The following is a 20,341-nucleotide window of genomic DNA, read 5'->3' on the forward strand; positions in this document are numbered from 1 at the left end:
GATGTGGCCTCATATTGTCCTATTTGCTTCCTTTCTCTTTCTGCTGCAGTTTTGAGGTGCATAGGAATACCTGCAAGAATTGTTACCAATTATTCCTCTGCTCATGATAACAACGCCAATTTACAACTGGATGTCTTTGTGAATGAAGAAGGGAAGGTGGATCCCAAACTCACAAAAGACTCAGTTTGGTGAGCTGTCCCAACAAACCTCTTAGTTAAGTCATCCCTGTGCATGCAAAACACAACAGATGATCAAGGTTTACTTTGTATCTGTACATCTTAATGAATACTGCTGAATTATAGAAAGACGTAATTGCAAACTCTAGGGGAAAAGTTAGTGGCCGATGAACGTAAATTGCTCAACGTGGAAAAAGGCGAGGGATTTTTTCGAGAGTCAGAATTCAATATGCCTCACATATAAGCAACTGGGAAGAGAAGGTAGACAAGTAAGTGGCAACATTTGCTGAACTCTTGTAAACTTAACACAAGGCCAATCTTCCTGTGTGTTGGGTACCTCCAAGTCTGGTAGGATTTGGTGTATTTTATAGCTTGGGTTTAAGGCCTGATCCAATGTCCATTGAAGTCAATGGGAGATATTCTGTTGCTTTTGAAAGTTTCCCACTTTCATGTTTTATTTAAAGTCAGTACCTGAATCCAGAATTGCAAAGGGGAAAACTTAAACACAAATCAAATATAGTTTAAAGGTAAGGGCAGGTCTCTTTAATACTTTGACTAGCTTCATAAAAATAAGAAGCAAGATTAGGGCGACAATATCTCTCTGTGCCAAATATGGGACAGGGAGATATGGGTGGGCAGGGCTGCTCCTCCAAGCCCTGGGAAGCTGGGAATGAGGCAGCAGCTACTGGTGCTCCCCGGGAGCCCCAGGAACGCAGCAGCTGCCAGCCCTTCCACAGAGCCCCAGAGAAGCCACAGCTGCCAGTGCTTTCTGGAAGGCCTGGGGGAGCCACAGCCCCCTGATGCTCTGCGACGCCTGGGGAAGTGGCAGCTGCCCATGCTCCCCCTGCTTCCCCAAGGCTCAGGGAAGTGGGGTCAGGGTGGGGGATGGCCCAAATATGGGACAATTTGTCCCTTTTAAAAAATAAGTGGGGACACACTTTTGGCATCACAAATACAGGACCGTCCTGCCCAACATGGGATGGGTGGTCACCCAAAACAAGATGTCTGATCAATGTGTTGTTTGACCCAAGACCTTCTCAGTTTTGCAGAAGACAATTCTGCTGTCGTCTTCCTCAAACCTTCTCATTCTTCCATCTGGGGATGAGAACTGCAACATATATTGATTAAACACTACATTCAGCAGAAATGAGCTTTGGTTTACAATGCCACAACATCTCTCTTTATGTGGAGCAATGAATCTGCCTTCTATATGCATTCCTACATTCAATAGAGTCCTTTTCTGCCTCTTACTATTCCTGATTTGTGTGAATGATTGCTTCAGCTCATCCAGAGGATAACATTCATTCATCAGCATGGTTCATTAATAATCCAAGATCTAGATTGTTGGATTGTTAATGAACACTGGAAGAAATCCAATGTCCTCAGGACGAAAAGAGTGAACCTATTAAAACTGCATCTCTGATGTCATCCCCCTGAGTCAATTGTCAGTGGGGAAGAATTCAGGCTTTGGAATCTATGTAAGAACTTCATATAATTTTCCATGGAAAATTTTCTCTTTCATGATAGCACACATCAGTGCATCACATAGAACCACCCGAAAACCATCCTCTGTGACTTGCACAGGAAATGAATCAGTCTGTATCTAGAGAGTATAGTAGATAAGGCAGGTAAGGTAGTATCCTGGGAATGGCACAGCTACTACATTACATAGTTCTGTGTCTCTAATTTACCTGTTTTTGAAGCCTAATCTTTGGAGTCCCAGACTTCTGAATTCAGATTTAGCATTTACTCTAATGATCAGGAGACAATATGACATTTCTATAGGTCTGATTCTCCTACGACTTACACTGGTACAAATTAGATTAACTCCATTCAAGACACAGTGACAGAGAACTGATGTGAGCAAAGAATCAGGCCTGTGTATTTAGCCACGTATAATTGTGGTATGCTAGGTGCTCTGCTGACAGCTTCACCAGGCTCTCTTTCCCTTATGTACTCAAAGTCACATTTGTTTTAAACTGTGTGAGTTTTTTTCCTTTTCTTCCCCCATTTTTTTCATTTCCCTATCATTTTTCTTTTTCTCTCTTTTTTTTCCACTTCATTCAATAATTGTTCTGTTTTTCCTTCTGAAGCTAGGGACAGATTCTCAATGGGTGTAAATAGAGGAAGCTCTGTTGAAATCAACAGGCCTGTGCTGTGAGCTGAGGAACTGATCCACAATGTGTTACACCTCACATTCTGTATACCTCTTTCTTTGTCTTGATTACTTTGGGAACTTCCTTGTTCATGCCTTTTGCCTCATAATGTATTTATTGCTACATGGTGCACATAATCCCTTGGGCGCACGTTAATTTATCTTACAGCACTTTCCATTTTGCCTCTGTGTCCTTTCTCTTCATTAGTTTGCACTACTCTTTGGTAGCTCTAACTTAGACTTGAAATAGTTTGTGCCTTCTCCTTGGCATTATTTCGGTGTGGCTGTTTTATTTTTAAGAGGACAAGTTCAAGGTATTCGTAACAATTTTTGGAAAAAATATTGAATTTTCTTTTCTTTATAATCCCTAGGTAACTAGCAGTTAGAATCACTTCCCTTCATGGAGGTTTCTATCAGTTGATTTTTTATTACTTGGAGTTGCAAAAGATGAATTGGTGTTCCTGTTTTAAATCCCCAGAGAATTCAGAGACGTCTGGATTCAGGATTTTTGTTCAGATCCACCTCTAGGGGCAGAGCTGCACCCAGGTGCCTGGCATCTGATATGCACTGACTTATTTTAGAGGGAAAACAAGCATTTTTCCCAGGATGAAAATGTGTATAAAGCATTACAAACACTTTACCATTAATTATTTCTAAAAACTTGGTCAGCTGGGGGGCCATCATTACTGAGCCCTTCTTTTTTCTTCAGTTTTCAATTCTATACAGCCACGTAAGGTGCATGCATTGAATGGGATCCTATTACAGTAACCTCTTTCATATCCAGCAACCCTGGGACCAGGAGGTTGCAGATATTCAAATATTCTGGATAATAGAGAGGTATACCTAGCAGTGAAGAACACTAAATAAAAGCAAGATTAGATCCTAAGAAAGAAACAAAAATGTGTGAAGAGTACTTTATTTCCCAACACCAGTATTATTGTTCACTGTAAACTTATCCTGTTTGCTGTATTTATATGTATTTACTTTCCCTATCCTGTGTTTATGGAAAACATAAGTAAAATTTTCTTATGGTTAAAATGCTGGTTATTTGAGTGTTCTGGACAATAGACTGCTGCAGATGAAAGAGTTTACTGTATCATGACTTCATTGTAGTTTGAGCTCCAGCCAGGCAAAGCCCTGTAAAAGTCCATGGGGCTCTATGTGGGTGTAGGGCTTTGTTACGTGCAAAGCTTAGGTTGGTATGGAGGCCTTAGAAGAGATCCCTTCAGAGCTTTGGACTCTGCTGTTCCACACTCTACCCTCTCTTTCACTCCAAAATCCAATTCCTTGTTGCGGGAAAGATAGGTTTTCTGTTCCATACTCAGTCCTAATATCCTCTCTCATCCAATATGTCCCTAATCATAGGAGCCCTGCAAAGTACTCTGCTTAAATTGTCTGCTAAGCATACAACCCACTTGGTCATCTTTTATTAATTTTCTATCACTTTGTTTGACCTATTTGTAATTATCTTTGTAAATATTTTATGGTCACTACATTGATCTGTCCAGTAATTCTGTCATTCCTTAATGTCTCTGGCGTGGTTGGGTTTAAGAGCTACAACTTCAGTTGAAAAAAAATTGGACTTCTATAGCTCCAGCTCTTCAGCTGCCAGTCAGGGGGCATAGCTCCATTGACTTCAGTGGAACAGTGCCCACTTGTGCAAGCCAAGCATGGGGCTCAGTATGTTTTGTAGCTGGAAGAAAGTTTAAGCCATGTTTTAAGGATGGTAAAATCCCCCTGAAAAGCTCCATCCAACCTAACCCAACGTCATCGTACTTACTTATCATTTGTATTACGGGAGCATATATAAATTTCAATCCCATTGTGCCAGGCATTGTACAAACCAAAACCAGAAAGACAGTCCCTGCCACAAAGAACTTATAGTCAGGATATTATATAGCTGTGTCTACTCACCAGATAAGACTAGTTTCCTTCATGGCCTGCAACCTGCTGTTTTTCACATTTTGGCCCTGTGTCACACAGAAAGCCAATTTCATTTGTGTGTGATTCAAAGTTGGATTTTAATTGTTTCAGGGCAACAGCTCTCTCTTTTCACATGATATTCTCTTAATTTTTAAAAAAAACACCAAAGAGTGGTTCACCAAAGGCTCTGTGAGAGTGACTCAGTACACAGCATTCAGCAGCATCAAAATTCTAGTTGTGTGCGTCACTTTTCTTGAATAATTCTTTTTCTGTAGTCCCACTTCATTAACTCTCCTAACTGACAAGTTCTTCCCTGATCCAAGTTTTTATTTCTGCTTTGAAACGTCTTGTTAGACAAGCCTCAGATCCCACTGACTCCTTTCCATTTCTGTTTTTGTTCTTTTCACCTATTACTAATGAAATGGTCAGAGTTTAACAACCCATTCTGAGTACAATTTTATTGCGACTATTGCAAGCATTAGGGAAATATCAGTGACTATATAAATGCAATTTTATTCTTATCTGCTGGCAGGATATACATAATTTGCAAAGCAAATTGCTGCTTTCCCCTCCTCCCTTTTGGCAATAGCGGAATTCAAACACTTGATTGACTCTTGAAGCTTTTGCCAGAAACTCATCTTGTGGGGTTATTTTTTTTTCTTTCCTTGTTTGTGCTCTCCCTGGAGCACTAATAAAATCTCCAAAAGAAAGTTACAAAAGGCTTCTCTCTTTTTATGGCTCTTCGTCTTTGAAACATTCTGGCTACGTCTACACGTGAAGCCAATATCGAAGTTGCTTATTTCGATGTAGCAACATCGAAATAGGGTATTTCGATGAATAACGTCTACACGTCCTCCAGGGCTGGCAACGTCGATGTTCAACTTCGACGTTGCGCGGCACCACATCGAAATAGGCGCTGCGAGGGAACGTCTACACGCCAAAGTAGCACACATCGAAATAAGGGTGCCAGGCACAGCTGCAGACAGAGTCACAGGGCGGACTCAACAGCAAGCTGCTCCCTTAAAGGGCCCCTCCCAGACACAGTTGCACTAAACAACACAAGATACACAGAGCCGACAACTGGTTGCAGACCCTGTGCCTGCAGCATGGATCCCCAGCTGCCGCAGCAGCAGCCAGAAGCCCTGGGCTAAGGGCTGCTGCCCACGGTGACCATAGAGCCCCACAGGGGCTGGAGAGAGAGCATCTCTCAACCCCCCATCTGATGGCCGCCATGGAGGACCCGGCAATTTCGACGTTGCGGGACGCGGATCGTCTACACGGTCCCTACTTCGACGTTGAACGTCGAAGTAGGGGGCTATGCCAATCCCCTCATGAGGTTAGCGACTTCGACGTCTCGCCGCCTAACGTCGAAGTTAACTTCGAAATAGCGCCTGACGCGTGTAGACGCGACGGGCGCTATTTCGAAGTTAGTGCCGCTACTTCGAAGTAGCGTGCACGTGTAGACGCAGCTTCTGGGTGGGTTGTAAACCAGCTCAACTGGTGGCATTTCCCAGGTCTTCAGCCAAGCAAGGGCATTTGACATCTCACTGCTTAGATTAAACATTTAAATGCCTTTGAACACGTGGCTCATGGAATAGCATTTCACAGGGGTTCTGGAACAATTTGTATAGTGGGAGTGCAGAGAGCCTTTGAACCAAATTGTAAAATCTGTACATGAAGGAGACCACTTCAAGCCCACTATTTGCCTGTAGAAGTCTGCCCTCTCGCTTGGGCAGTTACAGCACCTGAGTCTGTGAACTAATTTAGAAACTAGGAGAGCTGGGTCTAGTCTTTGTTTACATGTGAAACCTCCAATGAAAATTTAGCATCACGGGACGGGTGGTTCAGCTCAGGTCTCTCCACTTCCTGTAGTATTACCAAGGGAGTGTTGTAAAATGTTAAGAAAATAAATTGTCCTTTGCACATTTTTTTAGACCTAAGTTAGACCTAATCACAGAACCGGAGACTTGTAGAACTGGAAGGGACCTTGAGAGGTCAGAGGTTTGTCTAATCTGCTCTTAAAAATCTCCAATGATGGTGATTCCTGAACCTCCCTAAGCAATTTAGTCCAGTGCTTAATCACCCTGGCAGGAAACTTGTCCATGTGCCCAACCTAAACCTCCATTGCTGCAATTTAAGACCATTGCTTCTTGTCCTATCTTGAGAGTTTAATAAGAACAATTTACCACTCTCTTACTTGCAACACCTTGAGTACTTGAAAACTGTTGCCATGTTCCCACACAGTCTTCTCTTCTCCAGACTAAATAAACCTAGTTTTTTTCAATATTCCCTCATAGGTCCTGTCTTCTAGACATTTTTGTTGCTCTTCTCTGGATTTTCTCCAGTTTGTCCACATCTTTCCATTGGTGCCCAGAAGTGGACACAATATTCCAGTTGAGGCCTAATTAGCGTGGAGTAGAGCAGAAGCATTGCTTGCTTATGACTTCCCTGTTAATAAATCCCAGAATGATGTTTGCTTGTTTGCAACAGTGTTATGCTGTCGACTGTCATTCAGCTTATAATGGCTTGTGGTCCATTATAACACCCAATCCCTTTTTACACTACTGCTTCCAAAGCAGTCATTTCCCATTTTGTGTCTGTGAGCAACTGATTTTTCCTTCCTATGTCCTTATTGCATTTCATCTTGTTTACTTCAGACCATTTCTCCTTTTTGTCCTGATCGTTCTGAATTTTAATGCTATCCCCCACAGCACTAACAACCCTTCCCAGACTGGTATTGTCCTCAGATTAATGCAACCATCTCTTTAAAATGTTTAGTCTGTGGCCTCAGGCATTCAGAAATCAGCTACCAGGAATTAGGGAAATATTTTTCTTGTCTGCCGTGCAAGGTCGATTAATAAACGTGGACTTGAATAGAAACATGACAAGCTTGTTTTTTAACCATAAAAATGAATATAGCTGTGCATATTGCCCATTGTGTACTTGGTCTGAAAACTCCATTAAAGATAGACCAAGTCCATTCTGGCTGGGTCTGCCCTGTACCATTCAAGAGGCAGAAAACAGTATTGACACCAACATAAATGCATGATTAGGGATTTCCCTAGCATAGAGGTATTCTCTGAGATAGAACTGGCTGGCACTCTTCTCACAGAGCCCATCCTCGGGGACATGGCTGCCAAAACAGGGTCGTGGCAGGAGCTTTCTTGTACACCAACAACCTCCAGCTGCCAGAGTCTCCTTTTAGGAGCCTGTGCATTAAGTGCAGTTAAGAGCTCCTCTATGAGTGGAAGTATCTATGAGGCTCCTCTAATTAGCTTTCTGGCATTGGACTGGTGCTGGGGATCTTGAGGATTAGGGGATTGCAAAGAAAACTGACACCTGCCTTTCAGATGTTCCCTGTCTAGCTTCATCAGGCACCAAATTGTTGGGATAGAAGGTTCCTGCTTGATCTGTCCTCTGCAACGTGCAAACTGCTTAATCCAGAAAATTCATACCAAATTTCCCTACAACTGTGAAACATTAAGACACAGTCTTTGTTTTGGTATTTACTTTTATGCTTCAGAGTATTCAGAGTATAAAAATGTTCTTGTGTCTTTTCCCCACGTAAGGAATTATCACTGCTGGAACGAGGCATGGATGGCCAGACCTGATCTTCCAGTTGGCTTTGGAGGATGGCAAGTCGTAGATAGCACTCCGCAAGAAAACAGTGATGGTAATCCTGCACTCAGTCTTCATAATCAGTCTTCATTGCATTTTCTCCCCCCCCCCACTTTTTTTTTTTTTGTTACAAATGCCACAGTGATGGGAAGAGGCCTGTGGCAACATTTGGTTTAAAATATGTACTTCTGACCTCCCCAGTTTTATTTTTCCTAAGCCACTTAGCTCTCTAGACTAGACTAGCACTGATGGGGTTCCACTGCACCAGGATGGGAAGAGCAGTATTCAGAGAACCTGCACAGAGGTCATGCAGGGGAAGGGTGAGGTGTGGTGAGACTAGTGGATCTGCTGCTAAAAAAAATCCATTCATTTGAATCCCTCTACATGAGGATGTACAAGAAGTGTACTTACACTGAGGTGAGCAGCTATAGAGAAGACTTGAAGATGGATTCTTCAATCTCCCCCATAAATATAAAAGCACCAGTTCACTCAATGGGTATAAAATGGAAAAAAGACATTCTGTGCCACTATTCAGCCATTCTTGTTGGATTATATACTTTATAATGTTGTGTGTTAAAGATCCATATTTATATTGTGAAATACCCAAGTTTTGAAGCGGCCCATGTGTATCCTTGACTTCTGTTTTGGTAGAGAGTTCTGCTTATTTTTTCCCATTGAGAGCATGTACAAAGAAGAATTTCTGTGCATACCCATAGGAAAGATAGGATTTTTTTGTGGAAATTACTTAGAAAAATCACAGGTGAAACTTGGGGGATTTTGAAGAAATCACACTTTATTTAATCAGATTTCTAAAGTGCCGTCACCATAATATTTAGATGTTGGTCATATATTTTCATACTGATTGTTATATGCCAAGACTAATTTACACCTTCTGCAGAAGAGGAATGGCTCTCTCCCTTCAACCTCAGTAAGCGGCTTAAGCAGAGCCCAGTGATAGCCTCAAGGGTAAGGAAAGAGTACAGTATTTTCCCACAGCATGGCCACCCAGAAGTCTTCAGGGGAAAAATGGAAATGTTATGGGATTCCTGACTTCTGGGAGCCCTGTGACCAGCTGGCAGGCCAACTTACAGCAAAGTGGAGTGAGGAAAGGACATGTGGAAGAGAAAGGCACCTGATCCAAAGAACATTGAAGCCAATGAAAGGATTCCAGTTGCCTTCACTGGAGTTTGAGCCCAGCACCAGGATCATTAAATGTATTCGTAATAACAGAGATACCCTATGAAAGAGAGTGTAGTGGTTTTAATCCACATATTTTGGGTGTATATAACATATGCCAGAATGTTATTTTCAGTCTGTAGACCCATTGGGCTACATTCTCTGGAGACAGTAGAGAAAAATGAAAACCCCTATTGCTACGTTTCCTAATTTCCTCCTCACTCAGTTCAAACATATTCTTAAGACAGCTGCAGTCAGATGATTCCTAGGTTCACACTCTGACAAACTGAGCTCCTCCAAACTTGTCAGCTTTAACTCAAATCAACTCTTACTGAATGACATTTCCAGCACTTGAGGCTTATGCTAAACAGGGAACCAAAAACTGTGTCATTAAGGTGCCAACTGTTAGATAGCTTCAGACTTTGGACTGGATGGTTCACTGAGTTGATAATAGAACATGGAGCCTTTCACTTGCAGGTCAACGGTGGCTATAAATTATTACCAACAGGTAGTTGTTCTGTGGCCTATAGCATGTGAAATGAGTTGATGCTGTCAGTCCAGTTCCTAGCGAACAGGTCTCTGGGTTGTAACACTAGCATTAATTGACACTCACTGGCAATCTCAACAGTGAAGAAAGGACTGAATGACCACTGAAGTAGTACCTAGCGCTGAGGACTGAGGCCTGAGGGTGGGGCAATATGGAGCAACATGTCGGTGCTTTATCAGGGATTAAATAGCAGACAAAGGGCCTGATTCATCAGTTAGTTTACTCCAGTTTTGCACAGGTGTAACTCCACTGGAGTGATGATGAATACGGAATCAAGTTCTATCAGTTCATCACCTTTCATAAACCCGCAAAACACTTTAAAAAGATGGGTAAAAATGCCACCGATTTCAAGTCCGAATAAGCACCGTGACCTTGGCTTAGTTGCATGCAGCATGTACACATGTGAGCAAACTGAGGTTAGAAAATTTTAAAAAAATAGTGTGTGGAAATACTGGGCTGGGTGGGGAAGTGGCCTGAGTCCCATTAATAACACTATAAAAGTTTCCTTTTTGAATAGCTACAGCTCCTGAAGGCCTGATTCTGATCCTCTTACCACACTGAGTACAACTTGAACGTCTCATGTCCAGCAACATGCGTAATCCATCATAATTTAAGTTACCCAGACAACCACTTATAATGGGAATGGCCAAGTTTCCCACGGTTCCATAAAGTTTACAGCCACCAGTCCTGGCTGTCCATGTTCTGGGCTGTTATTTAGCTGTAATTTACCCCAAATGTCTTCTAAGAGCCCCGTGAGCAATGGAAGTGTTGGTAATACCACTTGACAAAGTTGACCTCCTGTGGTCTGACAAATCCTCTTGTTCAGCATCAGTCAGGTTCTAAGGGTGCCAAACTAGAGAGTTTGGTTCAACCTGTAGTACTTCGCTCTGCAAGTAATCTTGCTGCAGTTTGAAAGGGAAGCAGAATCAGATCCTGAAAGTGGAAGGGAAGCAAAGTTTCAATTTTCATTAATGACCAGCTTTGTTGGTGCTGCAAACTGCTAGCACATGAATCAAAATACATCTGTGGTACTGAGCACATACCAGGTATAACATACTATCTTTGCAGCTCAAGTACTGGTGGAATATTGTGCTGCAGCAGAGGTGATAGGTTCTACCTGGTGTCTTAAGCTTATCTTTCTATATCAAATATTATTTTAAGGCAATGGTTTTGACTGGTTGGTTTTTCCCAATCTAGCCCGTTCTAGGTATTAACACGAGCTAAAAATAAAGAGAATAAATTCACACTTTTATTTCTCTTCCCCCTCTACTCTCAATTCAGGTATGTACAGATGTGGTCCTGCTTCAGTTCAGGCTGTTAAACATGGTCATGTCTGCTTCCAGTTTGATGCTCCTTTTGTTTTTGCAGAGGTATGTAAAAGCATATATTTAGTGATTAAAATGGGGCAGTAAGTCAGTCTCTAGGTATGATCTATGAACTGCAGTGTAGTTTCCCATATCAACCATGTAAATGAGAAATCTGATAATTGTACATAGATCAATAAGTTTGATTTGGCACTTGTGAATTATAAACCACAGTTTCATTGTGAAATAAAACCACAGTTATCAGTGCAGCAGAGAAAGTTACTCTCTGCTTTCTCTAACAATCTGCACTAGCCCCTGCCTCTCATTAAGAGCTGTAACACCCAGCTGGCTCAGGAGCTCTTGGTCATGTTATAAGATCTTTGGGCCAGGGCATGTATCTTCCAGCATGTGCTGACAGCATCTGGCATATGGTAGAGCTCTACTAGAATGCAAACAAAGGCTTGGTGTACACTAGGCATGTAAATAGAGTGCAGCTATGTAATTCTAGCTATGACAACTGTGTAGCTAGAATCGACTAATTGGCAATTGACTTATCTGACTGTGCACACAGAGGGGGGTCGACGGAAGAGTTTCTCCTGTCAACCTCCCTTCCTTCTCATGACAATGAGGAGTACAGGGGTCGACTGCTGACTCTAGATAGATTGATTTCACACATCTCCACTAGGCACATGAAATCAAACTCCAGAAGATCAACCTTGACCTGGTCACTCTTCCCAGTATTGTAGATGTACCTTACCTGTGCTAATGCTGGGATGGTGGGGCCTTTCAACTCAGGGCAACACTTCTGTAGGGATTAGGGACACCATATTTGCAGCCAGTATTTCTCAATCTTCCAAAATTTGTTATTAAATAACTATTGATAGTTAAAAATAATACAGTGGGCCAGATCCTCAACAGGTGAAAATTGGCTCCTATGACTATCCATGAAGTGATACAAATCTGGCAGCTAATCTAAAGTATTATCAAATTATCAGGAACATTAAGATGATTTTGGCAGTGCTTTGGGCTCCAGTTCAGCAAGGTGTTGAAAACTTGCACTAGATGTTAAAAATATATCTCATCCCATTAAAATCATTAGGACTTGATTGTGTCATTGAATCAAGGGGAGGATGTATTGGTTTTGAACGCAGCAGATGATGTAACACTTTGTGATTTAATTTTATAGGTGAATAGTGATGTTGTTTACTCAAAAGCAATGAAAGATGGGACCAGAGTGATTGAACACATTGATAAGACGCACATTGGGAAATTAATCCTGACCAAGGAAATTGGTAGTGATGGAATCAAGGACATTACTGAGCAGTACAAGTTCCAGGAAGGTAACTTACTGCACATGGCAAAATTAAGTGTTGCATATACTGACACAGATTTTTCTTAAATAGGTCTCATGTCATTGATCTGCAAAACCACTACCAAGGCATGTTCTCATGCAGCTTTCTCCAAGTGCTGTGGAAAACTTTTTGCATCTTAATTCCAGCTCAAACACATTACAAATCCTTTTGTAAGAATGTCTGCTTAGCCTGTCACTCATCACAACTTCTGCCCAAGATATTTTCATTTGAAAACAGAAGGAATCATTGGAGCTTACTTAATTCAAAAGGAATTAATGCGTTTAATATGGTAGGGGAGACTACATGGCAAAGATCGGTCCTATTTTGACTCACATGCCTTCAACATGAAGGCCCAACACTCAGCTGGTGTAAACTGGCCTGGCTCCACTAATGTCAACAGAGCTTCACTATTTATTCCACCTGCCACTAAGCCCAGTCCATTCAGAGAGCATGAGGATCTCCTTATTCTTTTTTTCACCATTCTGAGATAGGCAAGTAAATCGAGTCATTTCCTATCATGTCTGTCCCACTTTGTATCGCAATTCCATACTTTTGCCCTACATGTAGATGTAGGGAATGTGGCAGAAGGAATGCAGTGCTGCTGAAGGCTGGGAGGAATGAGTCTCCCAAAGGTCATCTGCATGAGAATGCAAAAGGTGTGCATGTGTGATACCTTTTCAGGCAAAGCCTAATGGGTAGCAAGTAAGCCATGAGATTTGGTCTATTGTAAACATGTAGTTGTAAAATCACAATTTAAGCTGACACTTAATGCGGGAGTTGTGAGATCTCACCAATGCTCTGGGTTGTTATGGGGGAGAGGGCAGCCGCCTTAGCTGTGTAAGACATTGATTACACAGGGCTCCCTGGTTTAAAGCATTGTGAGGGAGAAGGGGAGGGGTACTGGTTGAGCCAGCTTGCTGAGTGCCATGGCCCTGCCTATGCCTTGGCCATATAGCTATAAGCCTGGCTTGACTAACCCTCCCCACCTGTTGAAAGATAGAGCTGGATACTAGGGTGTTTGTGAAACCCCACACTAGAGATACCAAGAGCTGAAATCACAGAGTGGCAGCTGAGGCCACACAGAGCTGAAATCACTGGGTTCTGCCTTAGGGCAGTCCCAAGCAGTGGGGTTAGGACCGGCGGACAACAGCAGGACCAGGGGGTGGATAGTAGGAGCAGCGGCGACCGCTGGGCGGCTGGTAGGAGCGGCGGCGGACGATGGGGACTGGCAGACGGCTGGTGACAGCAAGGGGAGGCTACAGACAAGTGGACAGCTAGTATTGCCCTGGTGATGTATCTGTGGGCTTTGAGTTTGGGACTGCACCGCAGAGGGTACACCCTGTAACTGTGTGTGTGTGGAAGAGGGCCAAGAACCCCAGCAAGAGACTGGGTCCTACTGCATATGGGGATGGTATCTGGGTAAAAGGGGTTTTGTCTCTTCTGTGCTGAGATATACTGCATCTGTCGCTGTAACCTTGGGGTAGGTTACGGTCATTAAACAAGCCATTTCTATCTCAGACTCTGTGCTTGCGAGGGTGGGGAGAACCGCCTTACAGGCACCCAGCACGGGGGTGAAATTGTCCCAGGCCACTGGGTGGGGGCTCGAGCTGGTTGGTTGTATCCTTGATAGGAAAACCCCACAAGAGTTGAACCCGGCCCTTCTGGCAGGCATCTGGCGTTAACAGAAGGATTACATAAATATACAGTATTGCCAAAGACGACATGAGCTTCTTAGTTTGTTCCATGAAGAATTATAGTGACGTTTTCCTAAATAGGGTTAACACTCTCATGTAGGCTAAAAAGGTTTGCTGGGCCTTTGCTTACTCTTACCAAAAGATTAGATTCTAAACAGGACTCTGAAATTAAAACATTTTGTGGACTGTCTTTCTGTGGGAGAGGAGAAAGCACGTTGCATGCCTGTTGTTCAGCTCTGATATGTTCCCCCCAGGCTCTGCCATGTTCCTGTTAATTCACGACATGACACAAGATCCATGAATGTGATGTAAATTAGATAGCAAACTCTTCAGGGCAGGGAGTGTCTCTTCCTGTATGCTTATGTAGTGGCTAGACAAAGGAGTCCTGATCCCAGCTGTAACCTTTGGGCTCTATTACAAGACATAGTTACTAATCTCACTTTTAACAGTGTCCTAGCAAACATACACATTCACGCTCATGAATTACTGTGCAGAGGATATCATGAGACCACCAAACTTGGATGCAATCAAATGCCAGTCCTTCAGTCCCATTCCACTGTCTGCAGTTAAATAGAAGTAAAATTAATAATAATAAAAAATACTCTCCATTAATATGAATAGTGTGTGTGTCTGGAAGAGGAGATTTTACAAGTTGTTTTCCATCATCCACCTCATAAGTGTGACAGAGTATTGTGCTCCTAAAGTGTAGTGGTGTCAGCCTGTTCCAGGTCATATGGCATGCATACATCAACATCTTCCAAATTTTTAAAGACCTAGGAAAGAAGTATCTGTGGAGAGAAAGTTGTCCCAGAAATAAGTAGCCTTTGGGAAAAAAGTCAGTTACTGTTTCTTTAAGGGCCTGAAAATGGGAATTTTGTGGAGAGGGTGAGGCAAGGTTCTCCTCTTATCCAACCAATTCAGGTGAATTGGAGAAGGGGACTAGTTAAATTTTCCTCATCTGCTAAAGAAGATCTGACATATTTTGTCTCAGAGGGGTAACCATGTTAGTTTGTAGCTTCACAAGTAATAAGCAGTCCTGTAGCACCTTGAAAACTAGCAAATGTATTAAGCTGTGAGCTTTTATGACACATTTTGAGTGACAGTAATTCCTTTTGGGCTTCCTCTGTGCCAAATACAGTGTCTTAGTAATTATTTTTTTTTAAATGAAGAAGAGAAGTGTGTCACACAGACCTGCCAATGTTTGAGTGCTAAAACGTAACTCCACAACACTGTGACACATATCTACAATGAGATAAACTCAGAAGTTGGTACTGTTCATCCAACATCTCTACTAAGTTACTTTAGCAACACTTTCCCACCTGTAATATTAGGGAAGGAGAGAAGGAGCAAAATAATACTGTAATTCAAAATGTTTTCCCACAGACTGCATGGTTTAGACTGCAGCGTTTTTTCTTTCTAAGTCTCACTGGCTAATTAAGTCTTGGTCTACACTAGGCAGGTAAGTCGCAGACGCGCAATTCTAGCTATGGCAATTGTGTATCTAGAATTGACTTATCTGCAATTGACTTACCTGGCCATCAACACAGAGGGAGGTCGATGGGAGAGTTTATCCCATTGACCTCCCTTACTCCTCCCAATAGCAAGGAGTACAGGGGTGACTGCCAACCTCAGACAGTTTGATTTTGCATGTCTCCACCAGGTACGTGAAACTGAACTCTGGAAGATTAACCCTGACCAATCTTCCCTGAAGTGTAGATGTAGCCTGAGTTTAGGTTGGTAATGGACTAGAGTAATTATTATCTGACTATTTGTTTAAAGTATTCACTCCTTATATTTTGCTATTCACCCAGTGCATTCTGTGCAACTGATGAAGCGGGTCTTTGCCCACAAAAGCTTATGCGCCAATAAATCTTTTAGTCTATAAGGTGCCATTGGACTTGCTGTTTTTGTGGATACAGACTAACACTCTAATGCTTGCCAGAGTGTGATTGGTCACCTACATTACACGGTAGTGTTTCTGCTCCACGACTGGATGATTCCCAAATCCAAAAGGTATTAGGATGGCTCAATGAACACTTCAGCACCCAATATTCAAGCAAAGCCACCCATACAGGGGTATTTGAAACATCTTGTCTTTCTGTGAACAAAAAATTCACCAAAAACAAATAAGGCAAATGCCATTGAATTTGCTTATTTTTAGTTTAAAATTTGCATTTTTTTTGTTTGTTAGCCATATTTACCAATCTCTGATCAGTACTGTAGGTGGACATCTCAGCAAAGGGGCCACAAATTGAATGGACAAGGAGACTGAATGCCCTCTTAGCCATAAATACAATCTCTTTAGTACAGTTTTGAGGCAGATTAGCTGGTGAGTTTGGTGGGAAAGCTTGCATTACCCCTGCCACTGCTCAAAATATCCTCTACTTAGCTCCACATCTCCAGGAACTTAGTGACCAGATCCTAAGATTATTAAGGGTAAGGGGAATCTTTTCATTGGCTAATGAGCATTAGATCTGGTCCATGAGCTGGTAACTTTCATAAGTACTAAAGTACTTTACAAAGAGAAATACAGTAATTGCAAAATATTAGTAAAAGGTTTTCCATGTTACTGCCTCATGAAAAACGCCAATTTGGACCTTGGAAATGGATGTCATTCTGAACCTGGTAATTAGGTTCTTCTGTTTCAGGGGTGTTTTTAACAAAATTTTCCTTGTGTCCTAGGCACAGAAGAAGAGAGACTGGCCCTGGAGACAGCTCTGATGTATGGCATTAAAAAGGATACCCAGGATGCTGTGCAGCAGCCAGGGACTGATGTCGACATGGACTTTCAAGTGGAAAATGCAACACTTGGCAGTGACTTCAAAGTCACTGTGGTGTTCAGGAACAACAGCCACAACCGTTACACTGCTACAGCCTATCTGTCTGCCAGCATTGTGTTTTACACAGGTGTCGCAAAGAACGAAATCAAGAGCCATTCTTTTGATGTGACGCTGGAACCCTTGACATGTAAGATGGGGAAAAAAAATTTGAGCCCCAGCCTTTTGTTTGCTTTCTTATCTGTGTGTGCTGACACCAGCAAAACTCCTTCCAGAGGCAGGCCCCAATAACGTAGGCCAGAATGGGAGGCAGAAAACCAGGCTTCTGTTCCTGATTCTGCTATGCACATGCCCATGACTTTGCCCTCTGACCCTCCCCTCAGTGTCACATGGGGTTGACAATACTTACCTGCATTGAAAAAGCACTTTCAGTTCTATTGATTAAAAGTGCAAAATTATTTGTTGTTAGGTAGTGAGAGAGAACGGGTCCAGGTGTTGACCCGTCAACTGTCCCTTTCACATCTTTGACCCTCCTGTAGTTCTCCGTGCTGAGGTTCTGATGACCAAATAAAAGCTAGAGGCGGCCTGGCTATGAGAAAACCCAATGAGAGAGGGGAGCAGAGTGGCATCAGCTGTACATCTTGCACAACAGCCTTTCTGCAGGTACAAGATAGAATGGTTCAGGACAGGTTTTGAGAATACAGGTTGAACCTCTCCAATCTGGCACTCTTGGGACCTGACTGGTGCTGGACAAGAGAATTTGCCAGACCACAGGAGGTCAATATTGTCCAGGAACATTACCAACACTTCCACTGCCTACTGGGCTCTGAGATGACATTTAGAGGTAAATTTAAAGCTAAATAACAGCACAGAATGCTGAGAGCCAGGACTGGTAGCTGCAAACAAACTTTATGGGGCCACAGGAAACTTGGTCACACCCGTGATAAGTGGTCGTCAGACAAACTAAAATCATGCTGAATTATGGATGTTGCCGGACAAGAGAGTTCCAGGTTACAAAGATTCAACCTGAGCATATTTATGGTTAGGTGCATATTTATAGCAAGCTGAAAAGGAACAGCATACAAGCCCTGGCTAGTGTGTGCTGCTAACTGCAGCGTATGTGCTAGCCAGCTGAAGGTACACTCCCTAGCTGAGATACAATGCAACTTGTGGGGGCATGTGGAGCTGGTGGTACTCCCTTTCTAGCCCTCTCTGGACAGTTAAGAAGAGATCCTGCCCTGTTGTTTGCATGGGATAAACAAATTTCCTAAGGTCCATTCTGCACATCTTAGGGTAGGATTTGGCCCTACTACTCCATTTGCAGCTTGTAAGTCTCCATAAAGAAATAGTTTGCTTAGTGAAAAATGTAGAGATGACCCTAATCAAAACTTTAGCTCCAGTCTCAGATGAGGAGCCAATGCTATATGTTGTTTGTTTCTAACTTTTCTGATTCATTTGTGGGTTCCTTCATTTCTAACTGTACTTTCTGTCTGCCGCATCAAGTTGTTCCAACTGATCTTATTATAACATGGAATTTTAAGTGCTTTGAATCAACTATTAAATATTGTCTGTAAAATTATGTTGAACTTTAAAAAAAAAAGCCAGACTCGCCATTTAAGTAAATCAATTTCAACTCCGGGCAAAATTCTCACTCACACTTGTTGCACCCCTATAACTGAGAAGCACTGAATCATATGTTAGATATTCAGTATAGCTGTGCAAATGTCTCAACACTCCATCTATTTTCCAAGCTAAATTCTACTTGTCTGCTTCAGCCCTGTGCTGAGGTTCCATGCAAGGCACTGTGACTCCACTTAACAAAGTCTTTAAATGATGCAGGGGTGCTTGTTTGAAGCCTCTGCACTGAGGTGAATTTACTGGGATAAATGTATAGTAACGGTGCTTGGCTTTGCTCAGCTGTAGACATGGTACATAAACTTCTCTGAAATGGTTTCAGAAATTCCAAACTCTCGTGATTGACGATTGATGAGTATACACTGGGCTACCATCTAGAATAAACTAGCATACCCCAGGGAATCATTAGGTTTGCCAACAGTTCCTTATTATGTTATATCTTTGTACAACAAGATCAGAAATGGCTGAGTGCTGCGAAAAAAGCTGCAAAAATAGCCCTGGCAAATGTAGGTGATTATTGCTGCTTATTACTATTCTCTTAATGATGATGATAATAATTGCATCTGGAAGCAAGGAAGGGGTGGGAGTGCTGAAGAAACAGTCCCATATTTTTGAGACGCAATGTTAGCAACCCTTGGCATTGCCTTAACGTATTTTGAAGAATCTGAGCAGAATTTAAGTCTAATGACATAGTGAGAAGTAAGTGTGTATGTGTGTTTTGGAGGTAATAGAAAATAACTATGTGATTGTAATGTGTCAAAGGCATTCTTTCTAGACTATACTGTTGAAAGGACCAACCTAAGTTTTCAAACAGAAACTGGGTGCGTGATTTTCAGAAAAATGATTAAAGAAAATGTGTGGGTTGCAAACATCTTTGAGGATTTGAATAACTTAAACCTGCCAGTTCCTTCAAAGGTGCTATAGTTTCCACTCAGTTATATATAGCATTCTCTCTTTTATTTTTTTTTGAAAGGCTGCAAGGCAGCTCTGTTTTGTGTCTTCCTTGGCTTTCCCAGGCACAAAATGCTGTATTGGCATTTTCCCAGCATATCCACTGCAGAAATGGGATTCCTTTCCTCTTTTCCTCAAAGATTAAATTTACTCTGGAATGTTTCTCTTTTTCCATGATAAAATAGGTTTCACTTATAGTGGACTAGACAGTTTTTGCAGCCATTAAAAAATGCCTCGGTTTGGCTATAATTAAAGATTTGAGATAGGATGGAAAATTTCTTTACAGAAAATAGGACCACATCAAATAAATCCAAGGCTGCCTGAGTGAATCTAGTTCAGGTGGTCATCATAAGGCTAGCTTTGAGACCCAGTCTAGGAAGCCATTTTGATGTAGGTGGATCATGAATGGAAAGAAGTGAATGTGATTTACTTGGTTTAAATTCAATTTCATGGGTGTTTGTATACGGCCAAGCACACAGGGGTACTAGTCCAGCATGACTCTGAGGTGCCCAATACAAATGAATGATAAGTGGGTGGGAAACCTTGATACTTTTCCTAATGTTGGAAAAAATAGACTGGTGTTTGTTCATGCAAACGACTCAAGACCTATGTTGTGACTGATCACGCAGATGTGCTATGTGAGCTTCTGCATGTTGAATTTTAATGTTCCTGCTGGATTGCTGCTCAATATAGTTGCAATCAGTGTCCCTTCAGCTCAGCATGCCAGCCAAGGGAGATTCCTTTCAATGATTCTCGTACAGGACCAGAGTGAAATATTGGACACGGGAGGGGTAATGCTGAGCGAATTCCTTCGCGGTGTGCTGCATGTAGCGTTGATTGCAGGTCAACAGCTGGCGTCAGCCTTGCACAGAGAAACAGGAAACACTACCAGTAGCACTAGGCACACACATACCTCCAACTGGTGGCGCTAATCACCTGGATGTGTACCCCTTGAAAACAATAACAATACGTGGAAGGGGTGTGGGAATGACGGAGGGAAGTAAACAATCAGAGGGAGATTCTCCAAGGACAT

General features: G+C 42.3%; 1 protein-coding gene across 1 annotated transcript in view; it reads left to right on the forward strand.

The window, feature by feature from the left end:
* F13A1 (coagulation factor XIII A chain) overlaps positions 1 to 20,341 on the forward strand; it is a 109,830-nt gene that overhangs the window by 71,328 nt on the left and 18,161 nt on the right. The window contains exons 8-12 of the mRNA XM_074985920.1: positions 50 to 188; positions 7,824 to 7,927; positions 10,877 to 10,965; positions 12,086 to 12,239; positions 16,628 to 16,912. Of these exons, the coding sequence (XP_074842021.1) occupies positions 50 to 188; positions 7,824 to 7,927; positions 10,877 to 10,965; positions 12,086 to 12,239; positions 16,628 to 16,912 (771 nt within the window). The remainder of the gene's footprint in view (positions 1 to 49; positions 189 to 7,823; positions 7,928 to 10,876; positions 10,966 to 12,085; positions 12,240 to 16,627; positions 16,913 to 20,341) is intronic.

The sequence above is a fragment of the Carettochelys insculpta genome, chromosome 2, assembly GCF_033958435.1.
Source record: "Carettochelys insculpta isolate YL-2023 chromosome 2, ASM3395843v1, whole genome shotgun sequence".
In the NCBI taxonomy this organism is placed as follows: domain Eukaryota; kingdom Metazoa; phylum Chordata; order Testudines; family Carettochelyidae; genus Carettochelys; species Carettochelys insculpta.